The 20,891-nt window shown below is 58.8% G+C and overlaps 1 protein-coding gene and 1 long non-coding RNA gene across 12 annotated transcripts in view; one reads left to right on the plus strand and one right to left on the minus strand.

Annotated features, from left to right (window-relative positions):
• Window positions 1–13,904, plus strand: part of BCAS3 (BCAS3 microtubule associated cell migration factor) — a 599,947-nt gene extending 586,043 nt beyond the window's left edge. For 4 of the 9 annotated variants that reach the window (XM_054510917.2, XM_045889302.3, XM_054510918.2 and 1 more), the window contains 2 exons: window positions 850–915; window positions 13,094–13,904. In XM_054510917.2, the coding sequence (XP_054366892.1) occupies window positions 850–915; window positions 13,094–13,242 (215 nt within the window). In that variant the 3' untranslated portion in view covers window positions 13,243–13,904. Of the gene's footprint in view, window positions 1–849; window positions 916–9,672; window positions 9,764–13,093 lie in introns of all 9 variants that reach the window. The other 5 variants (XM_054510919.2, XM_045889305.3, XM_054510921.2 and 2 more) reach the window with 2 other exon arrangements.
• Window positions 1–20,891, minus strand: part of LOC123854217 (uncharacterized) — a 45,701-nt gene that overhangs the window by 24,214 nt on the left and 596 nt on the right. Inside the window, exons 1-2 of one of the 3 annotated variants that reach the window (XR_006793286.3) lie at window positions 20,438–20,780; window positions 20,206–20,328 (exon numbers count right to left, since the gene is read on the minus strand). The exons of 1 other annotated variant lie outside the window; for it this stretch is intronic. This is a non-coding gene — a long non-coding RNA (uncharacterized LOC123854217). Of the gene's footprint in view, window positions 1–20,205; window positions 20,781–20,891 lie in introns of those variants that run through there. One more of the 3 variants, XR_006793285.3, reaches the window with a different exon arrangement.

The following is a 20,891-nucleotide window of genomic DNA, read 5'->3' on the forward strand; positions in this document are numbered from 1 at the left end:
AGCAGAAGGAGGCAGTGCCGAGTACCTCTATCAGAATCAGCCACCTAACCGCTGACATTGGGTGATTTCTTCCTGCCCACTTCTCTTTGAACCCACCCCTGCCCCCAGGCACCTGCAGGCCCACTGCATAAGCATAAATTTTTTAATCTGCTGGCAGAATCCCCCAGCACCAGGCTTCACAGACCTCCCCCAACTCCCCCCACGTAGTATTTAGTGTAGCTTGATAGCTTGCTATCCCACCCCTCCATGTGCTTAATTCAGTTTGGGGAAGATCAACATCCAGTTGCTTCATTTGTGTCGGGTGACTTTTTCCACTCTGTGCCCTCCCTGTGCTCATTCTGCTGGCATGTTCCCATCATCTCTGGGCCCCAGTTGGCCAGAACCAGCATGCCGTCTCGACTTTGATGGGTGCGGTAGTGCTGGGCTTACAGCACTGAGTGGGGGGGGGAGTGTGGACTAAGCCCAGCAGGGTCCTGTTTCCATCTGGGCCTGGCTGGGTCCTCGGAAGGCTTGGAGATGTTTTGGTTTCACACTGTGTTTCTCCCCAAGCCACAGAGAGCTGAATGTGAGCAAACGGTTCCTGCCTTTGAGCATGTCTCCATGATCCATGGATGTAGGCAGCACGGGGCAGGAGGAACGGAGGGAAGGGTGACAGTAGTCGAGGCTAGTGAGCGTTACGTGAAAGCCCGGATGTGCTGCGCCGTGGAACAGACCACGACAACCTCTTGCAGGGCTCTCCGTGGCCCAACCAGATTTTTGATACCTACTCGCTTTGGTTTCAGCACTTGCTGCTCTCTGAAAGGTCCACGTTGTGATCCTCTTTAAAGAAATATTCTATTTTCAATACAGACACAGCCCTTGACGTAGCTGTAAAACACACCACCCCTGAGAGACACGTGGCTGTGAAGTATGTTGGTATGTAACCTCCTGTCTTTGCCTACGTGCAAGGCTTCGTCCCACTGCTCTGTTTGTCCCTCCAGAAGTTGCTCCCTTACACCGCACCCCCATCCCCTGGTGCTCAAGCTCTCAGGAGGCCTTGAATTGAGGACAAGAGGTCAGCACAGACAGGAGGTACCTTCTGGCAACGGACTGGTTTGGGGGGCGCCGTAGTTGCTGTTCCTCACCCAACGAGAGTTTCTTTGAGAACCTCACTCCCTGCCCCCCACTTTTAAGATGGAAGTCAAATTTTCGGATTCTGCTGTGCAGAGCAGAGAGGTCACTAGGCTCTAATGCATTTACCATTGACTGCCCCTCTTGTAGTGCGTCTATTAGTGAGTAATTTGATTTGTACCTATTCATTTGCAGTCCCTGCAGGAGCCTGGAGCTGGCCCCTAGTATAATTGGTGCTGTCTCTATTTTTACATCATTAGATTAGCCCCGACTCCTGGCCACTTGTTGTCTGCGCTTGTCTGTCCATTTATACAACCTAATGTAACACAAAATTCATTACTGATCACATTACTTTCAACTCTGAAGCCAGCCTTGTGATAAACATTTGGTTAACCCCTTCCTGCCCACGGGAGGGCTGACAGAACGAATGCACTTCCCCTCGCCAGGCGAATCGATATCTTAATACACCAAAATGGAATTGCATTTCTAGATTTGTTATTCCTCCTGGAGGAGCAAATGGAAAGGCTCGTCTGAGCCAGCTGAATTGAATAATGAATAGAGCCCCGGCTCCAGCAGCCGGTCTGTGAACAGAGCACAAAGCAGAGGCAGCATCCGCTCAGCATTTTGCCCTGGACAGGCGGCTCCACGGCAGCTAATTGAGACTTGTGCTGCCCTCCCAGTGGGGGAGCGAGGGTTCCCAAGCACGGGCTGCGACCCCAGCAGGGACAGTGGGGACCTCGGCCCCACCGCGCCCTTCTCTTGGCTAGGCTTGGCCTCGGGTGCCTGGGCTAAGAACTGGCTTAAGTTTCCTTAAAGGCTTCTTCATGGATGTGAAGGCACCAGACCCGTGGCCTTGGTACCGATGCCACCAGGAAATTAAGTAAATTCGTTACTAAACAAAAGTTTACCATTTGAAAAAGATACACAGAATTACTCCTATTCAGAGCCAGGTCAGCAATGTTGGGATTGTTTGGTTCACACCAACTTGTGCGTGCGTGTGTGTGTGCACCTGTCCCCAGGGTGAGCACTGAGCATTCTTTGGCATGGAAACACCACGTGTACCTGCAAGTGGTCCTAGGCGTCTGATAGGGATGTTGCGAACATCAGGAGGGCACTAGACAGGACTTGGCCAAGGGTCTTAAAGGGACCTCTGCACAGCTCTATTTAATCTAGAAGATTCTCCCCTGCTGTACCCTGGTTATCCCCTTCCCAGCCCCTGTTTGTCTCTGGGTAGCATCCACACCTACCGCAAGTCATTAACTTGCAGGACAACTTGTTTCAAAAGGAAAAATATCCTGACTTACTAAGAAACTCTTGTAAAGAAAGCCTCCACAAAGATTAGAAAAATAGGCACAGAGGAAGTAGAATGGAACCCATTACCATGAAAGTCATAAATCCCTAAGTTTAGAAAAAAAAAAAAAAAAAGCCGTAAACAGAAGATACTCGGGAAGGGACGCTAGAAAAAGCATCCCATCTAGAGGATATTTTGCTTGAATTCAGGGCAGTCCTGGACAGGCAGCTGAGGAGAGGTAGCGAAGCCTCTGGTTAGTGGGCCTCCTTTCTGTTGAGGAGGCCGCCCTCCATCTCCGAGGACTGCACCTTGGACCCTGCTGCCCATTAGCCTGTTCAGAGCCTTGACAGGCCAGAAATGACCAGAAATCATGTGAGACATGGAGGTCCCAGGGATTCTTTGAGAGGGCTCATTGCTGCTCTTGGCCTTCTCCATGCCTCCAACACTCCCCCTGCCTCCCTCCTTTGTATGTGGAGGCGGGCCGGGGGCACGGTGCCGCCTTGCAGCCGTCCCTAGGCTGCAAAGTGAGAGGTTCCGGGGAGGGGGGTAGACATGGGACTGCCTCACCCCTCCCTGACCATGGAAAGCTCCATTTCCCACAGAGGGACCAGAGGGCCAGGCCAGAGACTCTGGAGACTCTCAAGGGCTTCCCATTGTGAGGACCTACAGAGAGGGGATCTTTGCATCTAGTCAGTGCAAGGACACTGGTTTGTCACGGAACAGCCTGGGTACAACGGCTCAGCTCCCCACCCCCGCCCAACCCACAGTGCACTAACTTGCTCAGTCCCCAGCCTGCTGCTTTGGCCTCAGCTGTTAATCCTCTCAGGTGGGTAAGTGAGACTGGGGGAGAGGGGCTCCGTGTAGCCCACACTGGCCCCGGCCCCGTCAGCTCGAGAAATCAGATCAGAGCACGGGCCTCTGCTTCCTAGAATGGGACAGACCAGTGGCAGGGAGGAGAATGAGTCGGCTGGCTGGTGGAATGAGAGACTGATTTCTTAACCTTGATGGAAAGGGGGGAAAAGCCACATCTTACCAAACTCTTCCGCTGCATCATAGAGAATTTAATTATGTTTGGACATTCGAATGAGAACCAGATGTGGCTCTGGCCCGTCAGGCCAGCAAAGTTCAAGGAGCTGCATCTCTCCTGTGGTCTGCGGACCCCTGTGCTGTCTCTCAGGCCTGGAGGGCAGCTCGGGAAGACCCCGTCTGGGAGCTCGGTGGGGTCTCCCGAGCCTCAAGGCTGGGCTGGAGGAGATAGGCGGGTCCAGGCTAGCTGCCAAGCACCATTTCCACAGGAGACTTTCCAAGCGCCGTGTCCTCCTCGTAGCCATGCTGAGTGGGCATGTTTGCAGGGCCTTCATTAGCACCCACATCCTTCCCACACACAGACACACACACACACAAAGAGCTCATGACACAGCACCTGGCTGGGCGTTCTCTACCGAAGACCCATCTCCGAACCGCCCAGCCCGTGTCTACCTCAGATGGCGTCTGCCAAGACTCGGCCCTCAGGGTCGTGCCGTGACCCGGAGCTAGAAAGACCCTTTCAGGCCCTCCTGCATGAGGAGCTCTCCTCTGGGGGCCTCCGCCTGCTGGAACACCAGAGGTGGCCACGCTGATTTTCTAACCGGGCCACTCCATGTGTTCGTGTGTGTTCTGCTTCCGAAAGCCCCATCACACCCTTTTCCCTTTAGAGCCTCACACACCCCGTGAGGTTGCCGGAGCCGCCCCTCCGCTCCTGCCTGACAGATGCTGAAGCAGAGGAGAAGTGAAGGGACTCGCGCGGGTCATTCAGCACGTCTGTCTGTGACAGAACCCTCAGCCTCCTACCACAGGACTCTTCCTTCCTGCCACCTGCAGGGAGTTTCGGTGCAGGCCTGTTCCCGAAGTGTAGCTTCAGCCAGATTTGCCAAATACCTCAAAACCAGGGAAACGGGAGCCTGGTCCGCTCAGCCTTTGCTGTCCCCATGTCTAATAGGCTGTGACAGGTCAATATTTAAAGTTAGAGCAATAGAGCGGACTGAGAGGGTCACTGCACACGGGGTACTGGGCGAGGTGGTCCGGGTGGGGGATCCTGCTCTCTTCCGCTTTGAAGCCCAGACTTGGCTTAGGTAACATGGATTTCCTGGGGGTGGAGCGTGGCAGCATTTCTGGTTCAAGTCTTTCCCTACCTGGGATTGGTTCCTTATTATGGTTGTTCTATGGGGTGACCTGGGGAAAGGCTCTCACCCCCAACCAGGCCAGCATACCCTCCAACTAATACCCCACCGACTGCCATTGCTCATCAGCTGTTCAAAGGCTGTGAAGGAATCGGGCTGAGCCATGAGCTGCTTGCTCTGTTGGAACTCGGATACTGCACTCCCCACGCCCCCAACACACACACACACACACACACACAGCCAGCTCCAATGGAGAGGGGGTGTAGGATGTGGTGAGAGTCTGGTCTTTTGAACAGGGGCCTCCGGAGTCCTCCTCATTCGTTAGGCCTCCCTCCCCCTCTCTTTCTATGTTTACTCTCCCTTCCCCAACATTCCAGCATGCTCATCTCCTGCCACACCCCTGTCCCTACTGGCCCCACCAGGAATTTGGGGATCTAGCTACCTCTGTGCCTCTACCTCATGATATTAATGGCCTGCTGTCATGAATAAGGTTCCTCTTTGGCTACTGGGGGGAAGGAGCGATGGGGAAGAGAGGTGATGTGCCTACTGGATGTTTTTCTGGATGGAGGCCACCCAGTTTTCCTGGATGGAGGCTGTCTGCTTGCCTAATCTCCTCAACCGTCATCCTTTCTACAACTTTCCACAAATGACCACAACTTTCCAGTGGATGCTTGGGAAGACCCAAAGTCTTCTCTAGGCCTCGGGTCTCCCCCTAAACCCTAAGGTTTTTAGGTACGTGCATGGCCCCAATGGCCAAGGGAAGCAGTTCCTGGTTTCCTGAGCCAAGAGCACTGGATATTTCCCCTCATTGTCCGGAGCTGAGGGGTGGAGGGCAGGGCAGACCATGTGGTCCTGGCCTCGTTCTGTGACATTCTGGGCCTCAGTACCTGTGGGGGTCCGGGACGAGAGCTGGGCAAGGGGGAGAAAAAGCACGGTTGTGGGAGTCCTGGGGGTGGAAAGGGACTCCGGGCAGGAAGGAAGGTGCGTGGCTGCCCTCAGGCTGACAGGCTGTGGGCGGTGAGGCACCAGCGGAATGTAACATCAGTGGGCCAGGGCTCTGCACTCAGACATAGGTGTGAGGTCTGGAGATAACCAGGCCCGAATTAGTCCTGTTTCTCCTCGACGTCCAGATTCCATCAGCCCAAACCGGGATTCCTATTATCTGGATGTGGAGGAGCCATTTCATCCTCGGCCCCTCAGCTTCAAGACGCTGCCTTCCTTCCTTCCACAAGCATGCCTGGGAAGGGAACAAAGGCCCTGCTGGAAGGGAAGGGCGATCCTTCTGTCTCCCCCGGCCCCATCCTCCCAAGACCGCCATGCTGGTCTGTTGGCATCTCTGTCAGCTCTGCAGCCTGTGGGGTTGCCCGAGTGCGTGCGCCCCACAGCGCAGGGTGAGGCTGGGAGCGGGGCGGGGCGGGGAGGTGTGTCGGGGAGGCGGGCGGCCTCCAAGGTGGGCATTTCTGAGTGTGAAGAAAAGCAAGGCCCCCCACAGGCCACCTCCTTTACCTGCTGCCCTTGTATCCTCCTAAAAATGGCCAACGCTGAGGCTGGCTCCAGCCCAGAGTGTGGGCTCTGACAGGGCTGTCGGGGTTTCTGGAAACATTTTTCGCCAACTCCATCTCTGTCTCTGCCTCACTCTAGAGGAGTGAGCAGTAGTGTCCAGGGCCAGGACTGGTGTTAGGCAAGCAGCCTCCTGATTGGCATCCAGGCCGTCTCTCAGGATCCCAGCATGAGGGGGTTGCCAGTCCTGCTCAGCCCCACAGGATGCATTCAAGTCCCCTACCTGCTTCACCTTTCTCTCTCCAAGTCCCAGTTTGCTTGGTTGGTCCCAGCCAGCAGATCCCAGCAGGCCCCTGGCTGACCAAGTGGATTGCTTGGGGCAGACCCCATTTGGATCCATCTGCTGAACTTGGCAGCAGTCCCGTGATCCCCTGGTCTCCTCTCCCCATATTCCATCCAGAGAAGTTCTGAAAATCTCTCACCTCTTAGTCAGAGGCCACCCCCACCTCCTTCCCCAGCCAAGAAGGGGATTGGAACTATTTCTTTTTGCAAACCTCCTCTGAGCCAGGCAGTGGGCAGGATGGGGCAGTTTGGCTGGCTGCTCTGTGTTCTGGGGCCACCCGCTCCCCTAGGGTACCACTGAGCCCAACCCAGGCAAGGGGCTTAACCACAGGCCCCGCCCATGGGGAAGGTAGATGTAGGAGGGAAAAATCAATGCATGTCAGCAGGGTTGGAAATTTATTTTCCAGCTTGGAAAAGGGTATTTACAAAGAGGCAAGGAGGGAAATGAAAAGCTGTAAACACATATCTGCCATCTTCCTCAGCAGGCCATTTCTTGATTAAAAACAAAGAATCCTTCCCAAGCTCCAGTGGCAGGCCCGCTCATAGGGGCCTGTTTGGCAGAGGCACCTGCTGGAGAGGGAAGACCCAGAGGATCCTATGGATAATCACAATCACTAATACAATTGCAACAATAGTAGTAACTCACATTTGCTGGCTGGAAGCTTTAAGCACTTTGTGATGCACTCTACATGCATTACATTATTTAATTTAATTCCTACAATCACACCAGGAAGCAAACATTATTATCCTTGTGCACAGGAAACTGAGGCACAGGAGATGTTTGCCCAAAGTCTCCCACGTGGCAACAGGCTGGAGCCTAGGCTCTCAACCATTTCCCTAAACTGCCTCCCCACTCTGGGCAGACACTGCCCCTCCCGTCTTCCCGGGCCCTTGAAGCCTTGGGATGGGGGGATGGGGGGGGAGCATTCTCCCTTCCCACTGCCAGAAGCGGGCTGTGGATGCAGGGTAAGACTCTGCCCTGAGGTCTAATGCTCCCCCCCCCCCCCCCCGCCCCATAGCCGCTTGGGTGGTTAGTATAGGGCTGGGGTGTGTGGTTGCAGCCAGGGCCCAATAAACATGCTCCGCTAATCCCTTTAATGAGCAGCATCGCGAGGCTCTAAGTGTACAGAACGTAGCTGACTGCTGAGCCGCCGGTAGATGCTGTGCTTCGGTGCTGGAGGAAGTCCCCGGGCTGCCTGGAGGCCGAACCAGGGGTCCCAGGCACCCTCCTCCCAAACACACGCACGGCACTGCCTTCACTGACCCCGCTGGATCCCACAAACGGGCCTCCCTCTGAGTCCTGAGCCTCGGGCTCTCCACGATGCCCGCCCCCCACCGACCAGACGCCAAAGGGGCTTCCCTCAGGGTCTCTGACTGGCCAGCTGTCCCCACTGCCATCTGGCCTGGAAGAGGCCTGGAGACAGTCAAGCCCAAAGTAGGACTTCACTCCTGACCTCCCACTGGGGGCCCCTTGCCCACCTGGGCTTCCCCCGCTTTCTCCAAGGCTCACCTAGTCCCTGTGTCCCCAGCGTTTCCTAGGGCGTGGGGGAACCAAGACAGTGGCACTTAGTAAAGTGACTCATGAGGGAAAAGAGGCTTCCATCCAGCCTGTCCCTGGAAGTCTCTGTCTTGCCGTGTGGGGCAGCCTCGAGGGAGGAAAGGGTCTGTACCCAGGGGAGCGGACAGCCCCAGGGAAAACCTCAAGGGCGAAGCAGCCTTGGGGACCATCACTCCACAGGGAAAGGCCACGGGGGCGGGGGTGTCCTCGTGCCCAGGCCCCCAGATGCTGTCTCGGGCGCCGTCCGCCTCCATCCTCTGCCTCTCCCCGCGGTGCACCCTGCCGGGCTCAGCCACACCCACCCACCCACCCACGGCTCCCAGGAGCCAGTCCGCACGCCCCTGCCTTTGCACAGGGGCTGCAGTATCCAGCTGTGGGATGAGGGAGGGAGCTGCCACCGAGGGACTCCCTCACTCTGCACAGCCCAGCCCGTGCTCCTGCCTCCTCACAGAGACTTAACCGTGACTTCTCCCTTTGCATATGTGCCCAGGGAGCCAGAGCTGCTTCTCCCTAACGAGGGCAGCCACCTCCACGCCCCCTCTGACACCTTCGAATTTTGCCAGACTCCATGGGGAGTGGGGGCCACCTGAGGATTGAGCATTCTCTTTCCTTCACTTAGGAGAGCCTCGTGCCTCCCTCGTAGTTGCTGCTCCTTCCGTTGTCCCCCTACCCCCTGTGGCTTGCCCACCCTGGCCATGGCATCGAGGGGCATCTGTGGATAGCAGGCCCCTTTCCCAATGAGAAGCAGTTGGGAATGGGTGGTCACAGCCAGCAGGGAGCACTGCGGGCCAGTCAGCGATGCCCGGAGTTGCCGACATCTCCATCCCGGGGCCTGCAGCTGCCCCAGTTCCCTCTCAGAGGGACTGCACAGCCAGAGCCGGTGGCTTCCTACTCTTCCTTGGTTTTGCTGTCTGCAAGAGGGGGACACGAGCACCCAACTCCCGGGTGCACAGAGTCACTGGAGGATGTGAGGGCACAATAAGCTATCTTCTCTCTGAGCCCAGCCCCTTGGCTGGGAACTAGTCCTCATCCCCTACCGTGCTTTGAGGCCTGGGGAGCAACCTCTTTTAGAGCTGGCTTTTTCCCACTGAGCGAAATCTGCATTCTTCCCAAGTAGAGAGGTTGCGGGGTGTGCTTTCCCAGCCACCCCTGCACAGAGCCCCCAGCTCTCCCCCGCGGCCCTGGCAGGTAGCTGCCAGACTCTCCCCACGAGCCCACCTGGGCTGTAGGAGAGCTGCCCAGACCTGGGGGCTCGGGACTGGGGGAGGAGGGCAGCAGCCCAGAAGCTGGGCCCCTGAGTCCAAAGGTCTGGAGGTGTCCCCCAAAACTCTGCAGCCTACCACTGTCTCCTCTCCCTCTCCTGGCAGCCCACCCGCATGGGGTGCCTGCCAGCACCCTTCTCTCCCTTCCCACTCCGCCCTCGTGCTCCGTGTGCGGCTTCTCTCTCCCCACCCCCACGCCGGAGGGGCTCTCAGCTCCGTCACCACAGTGACCAGTCTCTGGGACCCTCCAGACGGGTTGGCCCCCACCGCCCTACACATGCATGTCACTGTCCTTGACTGCAGAATCTCGCCACCAGCCTGCCCTCCCCGCAGCGTGACACCCCACACCTCCTTAGCTACCTCTCCACCTGCTTGCGGAGATCAGTGTACTTCTCAATCGTTGTCCATATCTTTTCCAAAAAGATTCCTCAATGCTTTTCTTTTCAAAAGGGAAAAAAAAAGGAAAAAAAAAACAATGCCAACAGCCCAGCGTCCGTGAGCAACCCAACAGTAACAAAGCAGGTGTTCGGGATGGAGGAAGGTAAGGCCACACATTTCCATTTGCCGCTTGCTCCTAGGGCTGGGCGGCCGGGGTGACTCGAAGGGGGGGGACCTGTGCGCACCCCTCCTCCACTTCCTCTTCCACACACACTCATTGTTCTGTCTCAGAAGAGAGAAGGGGGGTGATAGAAGGCATACAGAAAAGTGCCCGGTCCAGCCAGGCCCCTGGTTCTCTTATTGATAGTCCATGCTGAAGAGCAGCTCCCGCCTCTCCTTACCACATCATTCGTTCAGGAAATGTTTTTTGAGCACCAGCTGTTTTCCAGGCCTTGTGGTTGGCATGAGGGAAACAGAGATAAGGCCCAGAAGCAGCCCCCGAGGGGCTTTGCCCCCGTGTGGGGACACACACGTGAACAGACGGTGCAGAGTTAGAGGGCCTGGGGCGGGAGGGAGGACGGAGCCCAGCGGGGCCTGGCTGGTGCTGCCAGGGCAACAGGACAGGCTCACAGAGGCGTGGACACCTGTGCTAACCTTTGGAAGATGAGTAGGTGTTCTGGGGGCCAGGCGAGCCTGGGAAGGGCTTTTCAGTCAAAGGGAATGGCGTAAGCACAGGCCCCCGGGGGGCCTGAGGCAGCCTGGAGAGATCCCAAAACTGCACAAGGGCATTTTACTTTGGTGCTTCGAATTCAATAACGTGCCATTAGTGAGGTGGGGTCTTGGGGGCAGGTCGTGAAAGGCCATGTTGTAGTGCTGACTTTAGATCTGATGCTGAGGACTCGAGGAGCAATGAAGGTTTTTAAGCAAAGGAAAAGCAAGATGAGGTTTGTGTCGCAGATGAGCCACTTGGGTTTGGTATGGCGGGTTGGAGAGGGGGGTGCCGGGGGGTCGGGAGACCGGTAGGGAGTTCTTGAAATCATCTAGGTGGAATCAAAGGCCTAAGTGCGGGGGGGGCGGGGGAGAAGGGGGGAGTCTGCCCACTCCCGTCTTACCCCAGGCCTGATGGGTGGAGAGAAAATAGGAGCCGGGCCGGTCAGGCCATACCTGGCCCCCAAGAGCAGCAAGTTCCTTTGGCCACTGTCCCTGCGCTATCACATGATGGGATGAGGTGCGTCCACTCAGACTTACGGAGTGGGGCCTCTGAGACTGCTGAGGGGGTTGCTCTGGGCCTGTGCCAAGGGGCAGCGGGGGTGCCGTGCTTGGTTCTGGGCTCCAGTCTCCTCCGCCTCCTTGGCAGCGTGGATGTGTCGGCACTCTTCATCAAGAACTCTGGGCCTGTCCCCCAGCTCTGGAAAGGGGCCAGCCTCTCCCATTCTAGTGGCCTTTCCTGCTCCTTCATCTGGGGCTTTCTTGCTTGGGCCTGGTGTCCAGATCCTGAGGAAACCCCTGCTTTCCTTGCTCCTGCCAGTGCGCCTCTCTCCTGCCCTCCTGGCCCTGCTGTCAGCGCCCCCTAGTGCCAGGACGGCTGTGCATGAGGGCAAGGGTCTCGGAAATCAAACGGGGCCTCCGGGATCCCCCACACACTCCTTGGCTTGCTTGTGGGCAAAGAGGGGAACGAAGGAAGATTTCTTGGAGTCTGACACTTCCGCGTAGAAATCCCAGGGTCTGTTCTTTGCTTTCCCATCTTCTCCCTCTCTTGGCACAGGGTCTGTACTCCCAAATTAGGGTGAGACCAGAGAACGAGCAGGGAAGACAGAGCTCATGCGGTAGCCACCTGCCCTGTTTTCTGTCCATATCTAGATAACTCTTGACGTATCCCAGGGTCTCTGGCCCAAAAGGGAAGCCAGTGCCTCTTGGAGATTGAGACCATCATCGGGCCCACAGCCTGTGTCCACAGCCCCCTCCTTCCACTGCCCCCTATCTGCTGCGAGGTTCCAGTGTCGAGGTTCCAGATGTGGCTGGTGCAGCCTGAAGGCCCCTCACTCCTGGGTCCAGGCGCCTGCTCTGAAGTAGGGCAGCACAGACTCTCCCATCCCATTCTGCGGCTGCTACCGCTGGGCAGCTTCTGTGCTTTGGGGAGTCAGTGGTTAGTTCCTGGCTGGCTGCCGATGGCCGGACCAAGAGTGAAGGCCATGACTCCTCCCCTAACCAAAGCTAGCTGTGCTGCATGCATATGGCGGCGGGTGCTGGGAGCGGGGGCAGGCTGGAGATAAAGGGCTCAAGCCAGACCAGACAAGTATAACACTCAAGCACACTTTGCTATTTCAAGTTTGCTTTGAGGTCCTGAGCTCCTGAGGGGGACGGGCAAGACCCTCTCAGTCCCAGGCGAGTGTACCTTGGAGAAGGAGAAATTGCAGATCACCACATCTTGGCTTGGGGTACACTCCCAGAGTCTTCCCGGAGATGTGTGTGCCCACATCTCAGAGCCCACTCTGAGGGACTGAAAGGGGATAGGAACTAGCCACTTGCAAAAGCCAAGAAGTAATTCCTTCTTCTCGTATGCAGCATGCATACATTGGGAAGTCTATTCCCAACCCACCTGCCCCAGTACCTATCTTAGGTCAAGAGATTGGGGGTTGGGGAGCAATTAAAGTTCCCACAACTGAATGAGATAGGACCAGTTGCTGTATCCAAGATGGCAGCATGGCTGTGGGAGGGCCAGGGAAGGAGCGGCAGAGGGGATGGGAGCCTCCCCACCTGCTTCCCAGGGCAACTCTGCATTCCGAGGGGCCCCCAGGACACTTGGGGGCTAAGAGAAAGGGAGAAAGGAGGCACTGCAGGCAAGCAGGGACCTTCTCTCCGTTGGAATAGGTCCTTCTCCAACCAGGCATTCCCTCCTCCAGGGAAACAGGATACTTTCCAGGAGGTGCCAGAGATGAGTGGTGGCCTGGCCAGCAGGCAGACTGTGTGGGTCAGAATGAGTGAGCAAGTGAGTTGCTAAGCCAGGGTGGAAGCTCTGGGGAGCAGGCAGGGCCAGGGAGGAGAGGTAGGGACAGATCAGGCAGGGAAGCTGCAGTCCTTGCCGTGTTCTGGCTTTTCTCCTGCCTGCCTGACCTGTAGATCCAGGACCGGAGCCACTTCCGGAATCGGGGAGCATGCTGGCTGAGCATGAGTATGTGTGCAGGTGTGGGCACGTGTCCCATGTATGGCAGTGTGGTCCAGACCAATCAGCAGGGTGGCCAGACTTCTGGCCTAAAGGGGTTCCCACAACGAGGGAAAGACTGTGGCCTAAAACTGGACTCTGCCAGCCAAGGGAGCTTCTCCCTCCTTCGGCTGAACTCCCTGTGACCGGAGCTGCTGCATGGCTCATCTGGGGAGCAGGTGGGGATCCCCCCTCTGGAAGGTGCCTCCAGGCAGACAGCCCGGCCCAGGGTGTGCCCCACTCCCCCAGACCCCGCTCTGACCAGGCCTGGTCCTCTCCTTTGTCTTACAGAACTACAGCGAGAGGGAAGCATCGAGACACTGAGTAACAGCTCAGGTTCTACCAGCGGCAGCATCCCAAGAAACTTCGATGGCTACCGATCTCCACTGCCCACCAATGAGAGTCAGCCCCTCAGCCTCTTCCCTACTGGCTTCCCGTAGTACCAGCAACCTGCTTCTGACTGGCCCGCCCACTCACCTGCTGGAAGGAGGGGGAGAAGCCCCCCTCTTGGTCCTACCCTTCAGTCTCTGCTTCTCTTTCACCAACCACCTTCCCCAAGCTTAGTGACAACAGCCACCTACCCTCCCCGGATGGAGAAGAGCCCCTTCTCCCAAGCACCTTGGCGCATTCTGACCTCTGTCCCCCATCAGCGGGGCCCTGGCTGAAGGAGACTGCAGAAGCTCTGTCCCCTCCTCCGTTTGCACATGATGTCCTGCATTGGATCCACTTTTGTGTTTTCTAACCATACCCACGGGGGGCCTGGAAGGGGAGAGCGCGGATGGCCTGGCTGGGCATTTTGACCCTGAGCGGACAGCCCCAGCCCACTCCTGGCTATGAGATGCACTGCCCAGTTTCCCTTGGCCAACCTCACTCTGGCATGAGGTAAACTGAGGCCCAGAGTATTAGGGAAGGAGGGAGGAAGGAAGGAGAAGCCCCCCTTCCTCTTTTCTTTCCCCTTTGGCTCATGGGAAGGATTTGTCGTTCTTGTCTGTAAGCCCTTTTACCCTGGTCCTGTACTGTCCAGTGAAGGAAACCGTGGTTACTAAGGCCCTGTCAAAAAGTGCATGTCTTGTCCAATAAATCACGCTATAATTGGTGTCCATCCCTGTGTTGCTGTGGTCAGGGTCCTCTCCAAGCCCCGAGCAGAGTCCTGTGGACCCAACCGTGTGTCCCTGCTCCCAGCACCCTTTGCCTCGACATGAGCAACTGATTGGAGGGTCAGTGAGGGGGTAGGAAGGGGAAGGAGAATGTTTGCTCTGCAATCTGGGTAGGGCCGAATTTAAATTCATTCTCCAAACTTCTTGCTGGTTACCAGAGCCAGTGAATTCAAGAGGCCCCACACAGGCCAGGAGCCCCCCCCCCCCCGCCCCGCACACCGGCTGCAGCAGTCAGGGCCAGTCCAGTCCTTGACATGTGTGGGGGTGGGGGTGGGGGGCTGCTGGGGGACAGAGAGCCTCCTGAGGATGCTAGCCTTATCTTTGGGGCAGGCACCTTGTAATTGCTTCTCTTTTCCAACTCAGAAGGTGGAAGGATGGTCAGGTGTAGGTAGGTCTCATGAATCCTGGCTAGAACCTTGGATGACAGGTTCCTGATTTTGCTCTCCCACCCCTTCCCAATTCCAGACCTGACTTGAAAGGCAGGAAGGAGATGGGAACAGGAGGAGCAAAAAGGGGTATCGAGCAGGAAGGAGACTAATGCGAGCCCCAGTCCCCCCTCTTCCCTGAGAACCCAGAGGGGCCTGGGAGGATTGAAGAAAACCCACTGAGCCAGGTGTGGTTTGGGGTAAAGTTTAATGTAACAGCCTCGGGAGAGTTGAGTTCACAAGCCAGGATTCCCATGCAACCGTCCAGATGGAGCCAGAGTAGCTCCTGGGGTCTGTGCCCCCTTCACGTGCACCCCATGACACCTGAGAGGAGATTTTGTCGTCAGTGCCTGCCACCGGGTCAGTTGGGCATATTGGGCGAAGCGGGACCTGAATCACAGTGGGCTCTGCAGGCTGAGTAGACGGCCTTACGTAGATAGGGTGGCTGAAGCCAGTCCCTCCCGTCTGGGGCCTGCAATGGTGGTAGGTAAGGAATCACAGGCTGCAGAGAGGCATGCTGGGAACGTAAGCAGGTCTAGGCACGGCCCCTGGGGGCTGCCAGACTAGCAGCAGCTTTTCCCCCATTTCGGCTGAATCAGAGACCTTGATGTGCCTGGCACAGCCCCAACCCCCCGCCAGACCAGTGTTTCTGTCCAAAAGAGGTCAGGGAGAGGGGTGCTGCCAGGCTGCCCCTGGGGATGGGTCCAGAGCTCTAGGAAAGGTGAGCCCCTCTGCCTCCACGTGGGTTCGTGGTTGGGGCAAAGATGGAGAGCCGGGAGCTCTCTCCAACCATGCAGGGAACTGGCTGGGAGCTTAGAGTCAGGAGTCCTCCCTGGCTCAGCCCTTTCCCTCCAGGGGGTGCAAAACATCTGTGGCCTCCTCCAGTCAGGGAAAGTTGTGGGTGTAGGGCTGGACTTGCCGGCTGAGCTTGCAGGACAATCTGGTTATTCATCTGCTCACAGCCAGGGCAAGTCTTTGAGTATGTGGGGGAAGGGGGAGGATAAGAAAGGCCAGATAAGCTGGCCCCATGGCGGCTGCCACAGGGCTCAGGTTATCAAAGAGGCCTTGGGCCTGGCCCCTGGCTAATTGGGGAGGTTATGGACCCTGCCACAGCCTGTAATCAGCTGGAAGTGAGATCTAGGCCCCTGGGTGGGGGACCTTACTGCCCACTGGCCCTGGAGCAGCCAGCCTCCTATCCTCTAGAGATAACACCAAGGGCAATCTCCACCTCACCGCCCCCCCCAGCAGCCCAGCAGACCTCCATGATGCCATCACCTAGGAGGCCATCAGAACATGCATCTAATTGTGGCCTGACCGAGTGACCTTGAGGAAGCCATGTGATCTCCCTGATTCTCACAGTGCTACCTGCTCAAAGGGCAAATTACCATGGACTTTCTCTCAATTTGATGGAGGAAAAAATATCTTCATGGTCTGTGAAGAGGCTGATGGGAGCTGGGGTGGCAGCTCAAGGAGGGAGGGCAATGTCTGGGATTGATTTGAGAGAAGGCCCAGTGGTCCCAAGGCAAATCCAGGCACACGAGCGCTCTGTCCAACAGTAGTATGGGCTCTGGAAGCAAGCAGAGGCCAGGGCAGGCAGCTGCCAGGCTGGGGTTGGAAGTGGTTTCTCAAGGGCTGATTTTTCTGATTTGCACAGACCAGAGAATTTCTGAACTAGAAAGTACTTAAGAGAGTACCGCTTGGTCCTGATTTTGCAGATGAGAAGCCGGAGCCCCAGAGAAGGCCTGGGCCTTGGCCAGGGTTACAAAGTCACACAGCTAATCTGACCTCGTTCTGCTTCTTGCTGCCTCCTATGCCTCCGCCCAGTTCCCTTCGAGGGCGGGATTCTGTGCTGACCTCCCTGTCCTGCGCCCCCACACAATCCAAGACTCTGATCCCACTCATCTCCATCCCCTACCCCTAAGAGCTTCCAGACCCAGCCCCTGGCTGACGTTTGAAGCTGCTCCCTGTCCCTGTGTAACTTGGAAAGGCGGCCCCCTCCTGCAGACCTACAGCTGGAAACTCTAGGGGCAAAGGGAGAGAGTGTCTTGTCTGTCTTGTATTCAAAACAAGAGCCCAGCCTGACGGTGGGGCCCTGAAATCTCAGTGTTGCCCTGCTGTGTAAGTCAGGACCGCGGTGACATCACCAGCTGCTAAGGAGTGGAGACGGCCTTGCTCTCTGTTAAGGTCCCAAGGTCCCATCCCAGCCCTGCCACTGGTAGCTGCGTGGCAAATTACTGCCCCTCTGGGCTTCGGGGTCCTCATCTGTAAAATAGGGGGAGAGGTGCACGTCCTGCCAAGAAGAGCAACCAGGCTGAAGCCAGCAGAGAGGAAGTTACCGGTTAAAAAGGCAAAAGGTTGGTTGGAGGCCCCGAGGCTGACCAGACAGGCCAGGTAGCTCTCCCTCGGGGAAGGGAGGGCGGGTACGACCCAGCTGGAACCCTGATTGTGAGGCGCTGCCCGGGACGACGACGCTGCGCCAGGAAATCCCGGGCCGCTCCCTGCGAAAGCGTTGGGAAAGCGAATCCAGATCCTGGCGAGCGCGCGCAGGCCAGCCCCGCCCCCTCTCTCTCAGGTGGGCTGGTCTCAGGGGTCCTTTAAGAGAGTTGCCCCCCAAAAAAGAGATTTGCCCCCTCTCTCAAGCCCCGCAACAGCATGACCTGCTCTCACCGCCGTGATCCCAAGCACCCACACCCAACCATTTCACAGCTGTGCACGTCCACGCGCTCGCAGGTTCACACACGTACACCTCACTTGGGCCGACCCCTGCTCCCAAGCAGACAGCGGCCACCAAGGGACTAAGACCCCAGAGCAGCTAATAGTCTGGAGCTCCCAGGGTTATAGGGCCCCCAAAACTCTGGGGAAGTCGGCAAAAGGCCGGAGGGGACGCACCCTGGGTTGCCGGCCAACGCACCTCGCCATCGGGTGTAAAGCGACCCCCTTCAAAGGCAGGGTAGGTCCTGAACCCGAGCGGCCAGGAGGGGCCTCGTCTTCGCATTAGCCTGGAAGACTGGGGACTGGGCCACACGGGCCGTGTCTGCCCAGGCACTTCCCGGGACCTCACCGGAAAAAGTGTCCCCGCCGCCTTTCCTGGAGCAAGGCCGGGGCCACCACGCGGGCCGTGAAGAGGTCGCGCCTCCCGCTCTCCCCACGCCCCCCATCCCAGCCATTTGGCCCGACCCCGCGCGGGGTAATTGGGTCGGGAGGGAGGCGTCGGGCGGGCGGCGACTCCAGAGAGACTGCGCGCCTGTCAGCCGCAATTTGTCTAAGTGGACGGGACAGGCCGGGCCGCTGCGGGCCGGGGTCATCGAGGCCGCGGCCCCCACCCCAGCCAGAGCCGGGACCGCGGGGGAGCCGGGCCCGGCCGCTAAACGGGGCTGGCTGGCGCCAAGACTCCGGGAGGCGCGGGTCGGGCCGGGAAGCGCGGGGCTGGGAAGCAACTCTGTGTCTTCCCCCGCACCCCCCACCACACACACACACACACACACACACAACGCGCCAAGATGGGGACAGGCGCCCAGTGGCACCTCCACTGCTGGTCACACGCATAGGCCACACACGTCACCTGAGCTTAGCCCGGGCACAATCATATCCTTAGTACTCGTCTCACGACAGCGCCCCGTTACCCGACGCACGTCCCCTGTGCCACTGACCATATACCCTAAGCCATCCACGCGGGCGCACTCAGGTCCACGCCCAGTCACACAGAGCAAAGACACCGGCGAGGCCCAACCCCGGGAAGGTCCCAACAGTGGCCTTGACCCCGCGAAATGTTACGGGGCCAAGGACGGGCGGGCGGCCCAGCCAGGCTCAGGACCAAGGCACCACCCGGCCCAGGCCGCCACCCCCCCCCACCCCCGCGCCCGATTTCCTTGTTGCGGGAATCGCGGAGCGTACTGGGGGCGCACAACCACCCGCTGGAGGCCGGGAGGCCCGCGCCCGCCCGACGCCCGGACCCAGGACTGCCTGGGAGAGGGAGGGGCAGCTGAGCGCGCGTCCCCCGCCCGTCTGCGGGGCCCGGCCGATGCGAAGTGACAGGGGCCGGAGCTTTGTTGTGGAGCCTCGGCCGCCTGGCGCCAGCCGCCCCCGCCCGTGCCCTCCCCCCTCCAGCCCCGGGCGGCTTGCGAGGCGCCCCCCGGGGCCTCTTAAAGAGACACGAACTCTCAGCCCCGGGGACCCCCCTAGAGGCGCCTGTTCCCGGGAAGGGGAAGAGGGGTAGACCCAGGTGGGGGAGGGGCCGAGCAGGAGCTTGGGAGCCTCAAGGCGCCGCTCCGAGGCCTCCTGGGCCTCCCCTCCGTGGGTTTTCGAGGAGTCAAGGATACTCCTCGGTGGAGAGTTTGGCTGGGGGGTAGATTCAGAATCTTGAGAGCGCCTGTAGCAAGATCTCAGGTTGGTTGCGGGACGGAAAGGCAGGGCAGACGACAGGGGCCTGGCCGGAAAGAGCCTGTGGCCGCGGGAGGGCAAGTCGGTGACCCAGTGGCTGTGGCCAGGTGGGATCGTGGTCCCCAAATGCAGCCATGCACCGGCGCCGGGGTTCTCCGGCAAACAACCCAGGCCAGCGTGTTTCGAACTCTCCCGGCCTTGGACCCCTGGACCAGCTACGGACCTTTCCCAAGAAAATGTCCAAATTGCAGTTAGGTGTACACACATTCTTATGGGCACAGAAGTATGTGTACACGCACGACTTTGCAAATGTATTCACGGATTCTCCAGAGCCCGTCCCCGGATTCCTGGCTAAGGAACGCTGCCCTATTATCTGGTCACCTCACCCACTGCGCAAACCTGCCCACACACGTCCCTCCCTGAGGGGCCATATCCCGCCTAAATGGAGCCGGCAGGACTTTGTGCAAAGCTGCAACGGATCCTGCCCCTTCTGCGTAGACTGCGCAGCGCGGAGTCGAAGATTCGTTCTGGACAGAGAGGAGGCGCTCAGAGAGGAGCGACCCGACCCAGCCACGAGCAGGGTCGTGAAGAGAAACTCTGTGGGGGCGGCGCTCGTTCGCGAGCCGGGTAAGGGAGCTGCGAGGGCTCCGGGACTGGCTTGGAAAAGTAGAAAAAAGGTCGCGGAGGTCAAACAGCTCTGGCCCGTCCCTAATCCGCACTGCTCCAAGCCGTCAGGCTTTACATGCCAGGTCCGAGTGTGCAGCGACAAGGTGCCCTGTGACTGGGTGTGCGCAACGGATGGGCAGTGTTGCCTGGGTCACTGTTGGATGTGGGCTGTACGCGTCTACCACGCGGGCACAGGGCCCTCGCCAGCCGAACTCGCCCGCACTTATATAGGTTGTGCGGGCAGGAGTGTCACCCATGTGTAGTTATGTGGTCCTTCTTGTCCTTTAGAACACGACCACCAGGAATCAGTCTGAGTGTCCGCGCCCGAGCCCGACTCAAGGCAGGTGTGTGGCCTCTTCACTCCCTGGGCGCCCTCCTTAAATTGCGGCTCACGCGCGCACAGTGGGCACGGCCGTACTGGGCACAACACACACACACACACACACACACCATAGGGCGGGGGGAAATAGTGGGGTTCCTGAAGAACGAAGACTGGGGGGGCGGGTGGATTCAACCACAGGTGTGCGCAGACCCTCCGACCCTCACACTCGTTGCTCGGAACTACTGAACTTGGGAGACCTACGCTTCGGAGAGACGGAAACAAACTGTAAGAACGTGGCGGAGAGCGGAGAGACGATGCCGCTGTTTAGGATGAGGGAGACTTGGGTCTCCGGTACCGGATGCGGCGAAAATTCGTTGGGTCGCGGCTCAAGAATCTGGGAACCGGGATCAGCCCGCGCCGTGCCTCCCTGTGCTCGGCGGGAGATGCGCTCACCTTCCTAGCCCCGAGGACCGGTTCTCCGGGCCGTCGGAGGGCTCAGGACCGGATCCGGGACGCAGACAGATACTGGGCTGAGTTCAGGGCTTGCCGGGAACTCCACGTTCCTCCCGAGTCTTCCTGTGAGGGGGAGGCGCGGGCCAGGGGTAGCCGCGTTTCCCGAGTGCAAGGCCGCGTCCCCCTCCCGCCCGCGCCGGCCCCGCCGGGGTTCTACCACCGCTCCACTCACCGGCTCCCGCCACCTGGGTTCCGCTCCAGGACCTCCGCCCACCGGCGTCTCTTTCCAGCCCCCGCCGGAGTGCAGGGGCCCCGGGCGGCGCCGCAGCGGAGAGCGGGGTCGGAGGCCAAGCTGGGGCGCGGGCCAGAGCGGCCGGGCCGCCGGGCGAGGGAGGAGGGCGCCCCCTCTCCTCTCGGGGCCGTGTCAATGCTTTGCACTTGGAGCCGGCGTGCGGCTGGGGGTCCTTCCCCAGGGCCCTGGGACCCGGGCGCCCCCCGCCTCAGGCCCTTTCGGCGGGTCGGGTCGGCCCGCCGCGCTTTCCCGTCCGGGCGCAGGCAGCCGCGGGCGCGGGCGGCGGGGTGGGGGCCGGGGCAGGGGGAGGGGTCTCGGGGCCCGCTGGCCCGTCATTGGTTAATATTTTATTCTGTTGACATGTTTTCTTACTGCTGAGGCTTCCGACACCTTC

The sequence above is a fragment of the Mirounga angustirostris genome, unplaced genomic scaffold, assembly GCF_029215605.1.
Source record: "Mirounga angustirostris isolate CCGP_5_RB_7025 unplaced genomic scaffold, mMirAng1.0.hap1 SCAF_17, whole genome shotgun sequence".
NCBI lineage: Eukaryota > Metazoa > Chordata > Mammalia > Carnivora > Phocidae > Mirounga > Mirounga angustirostris.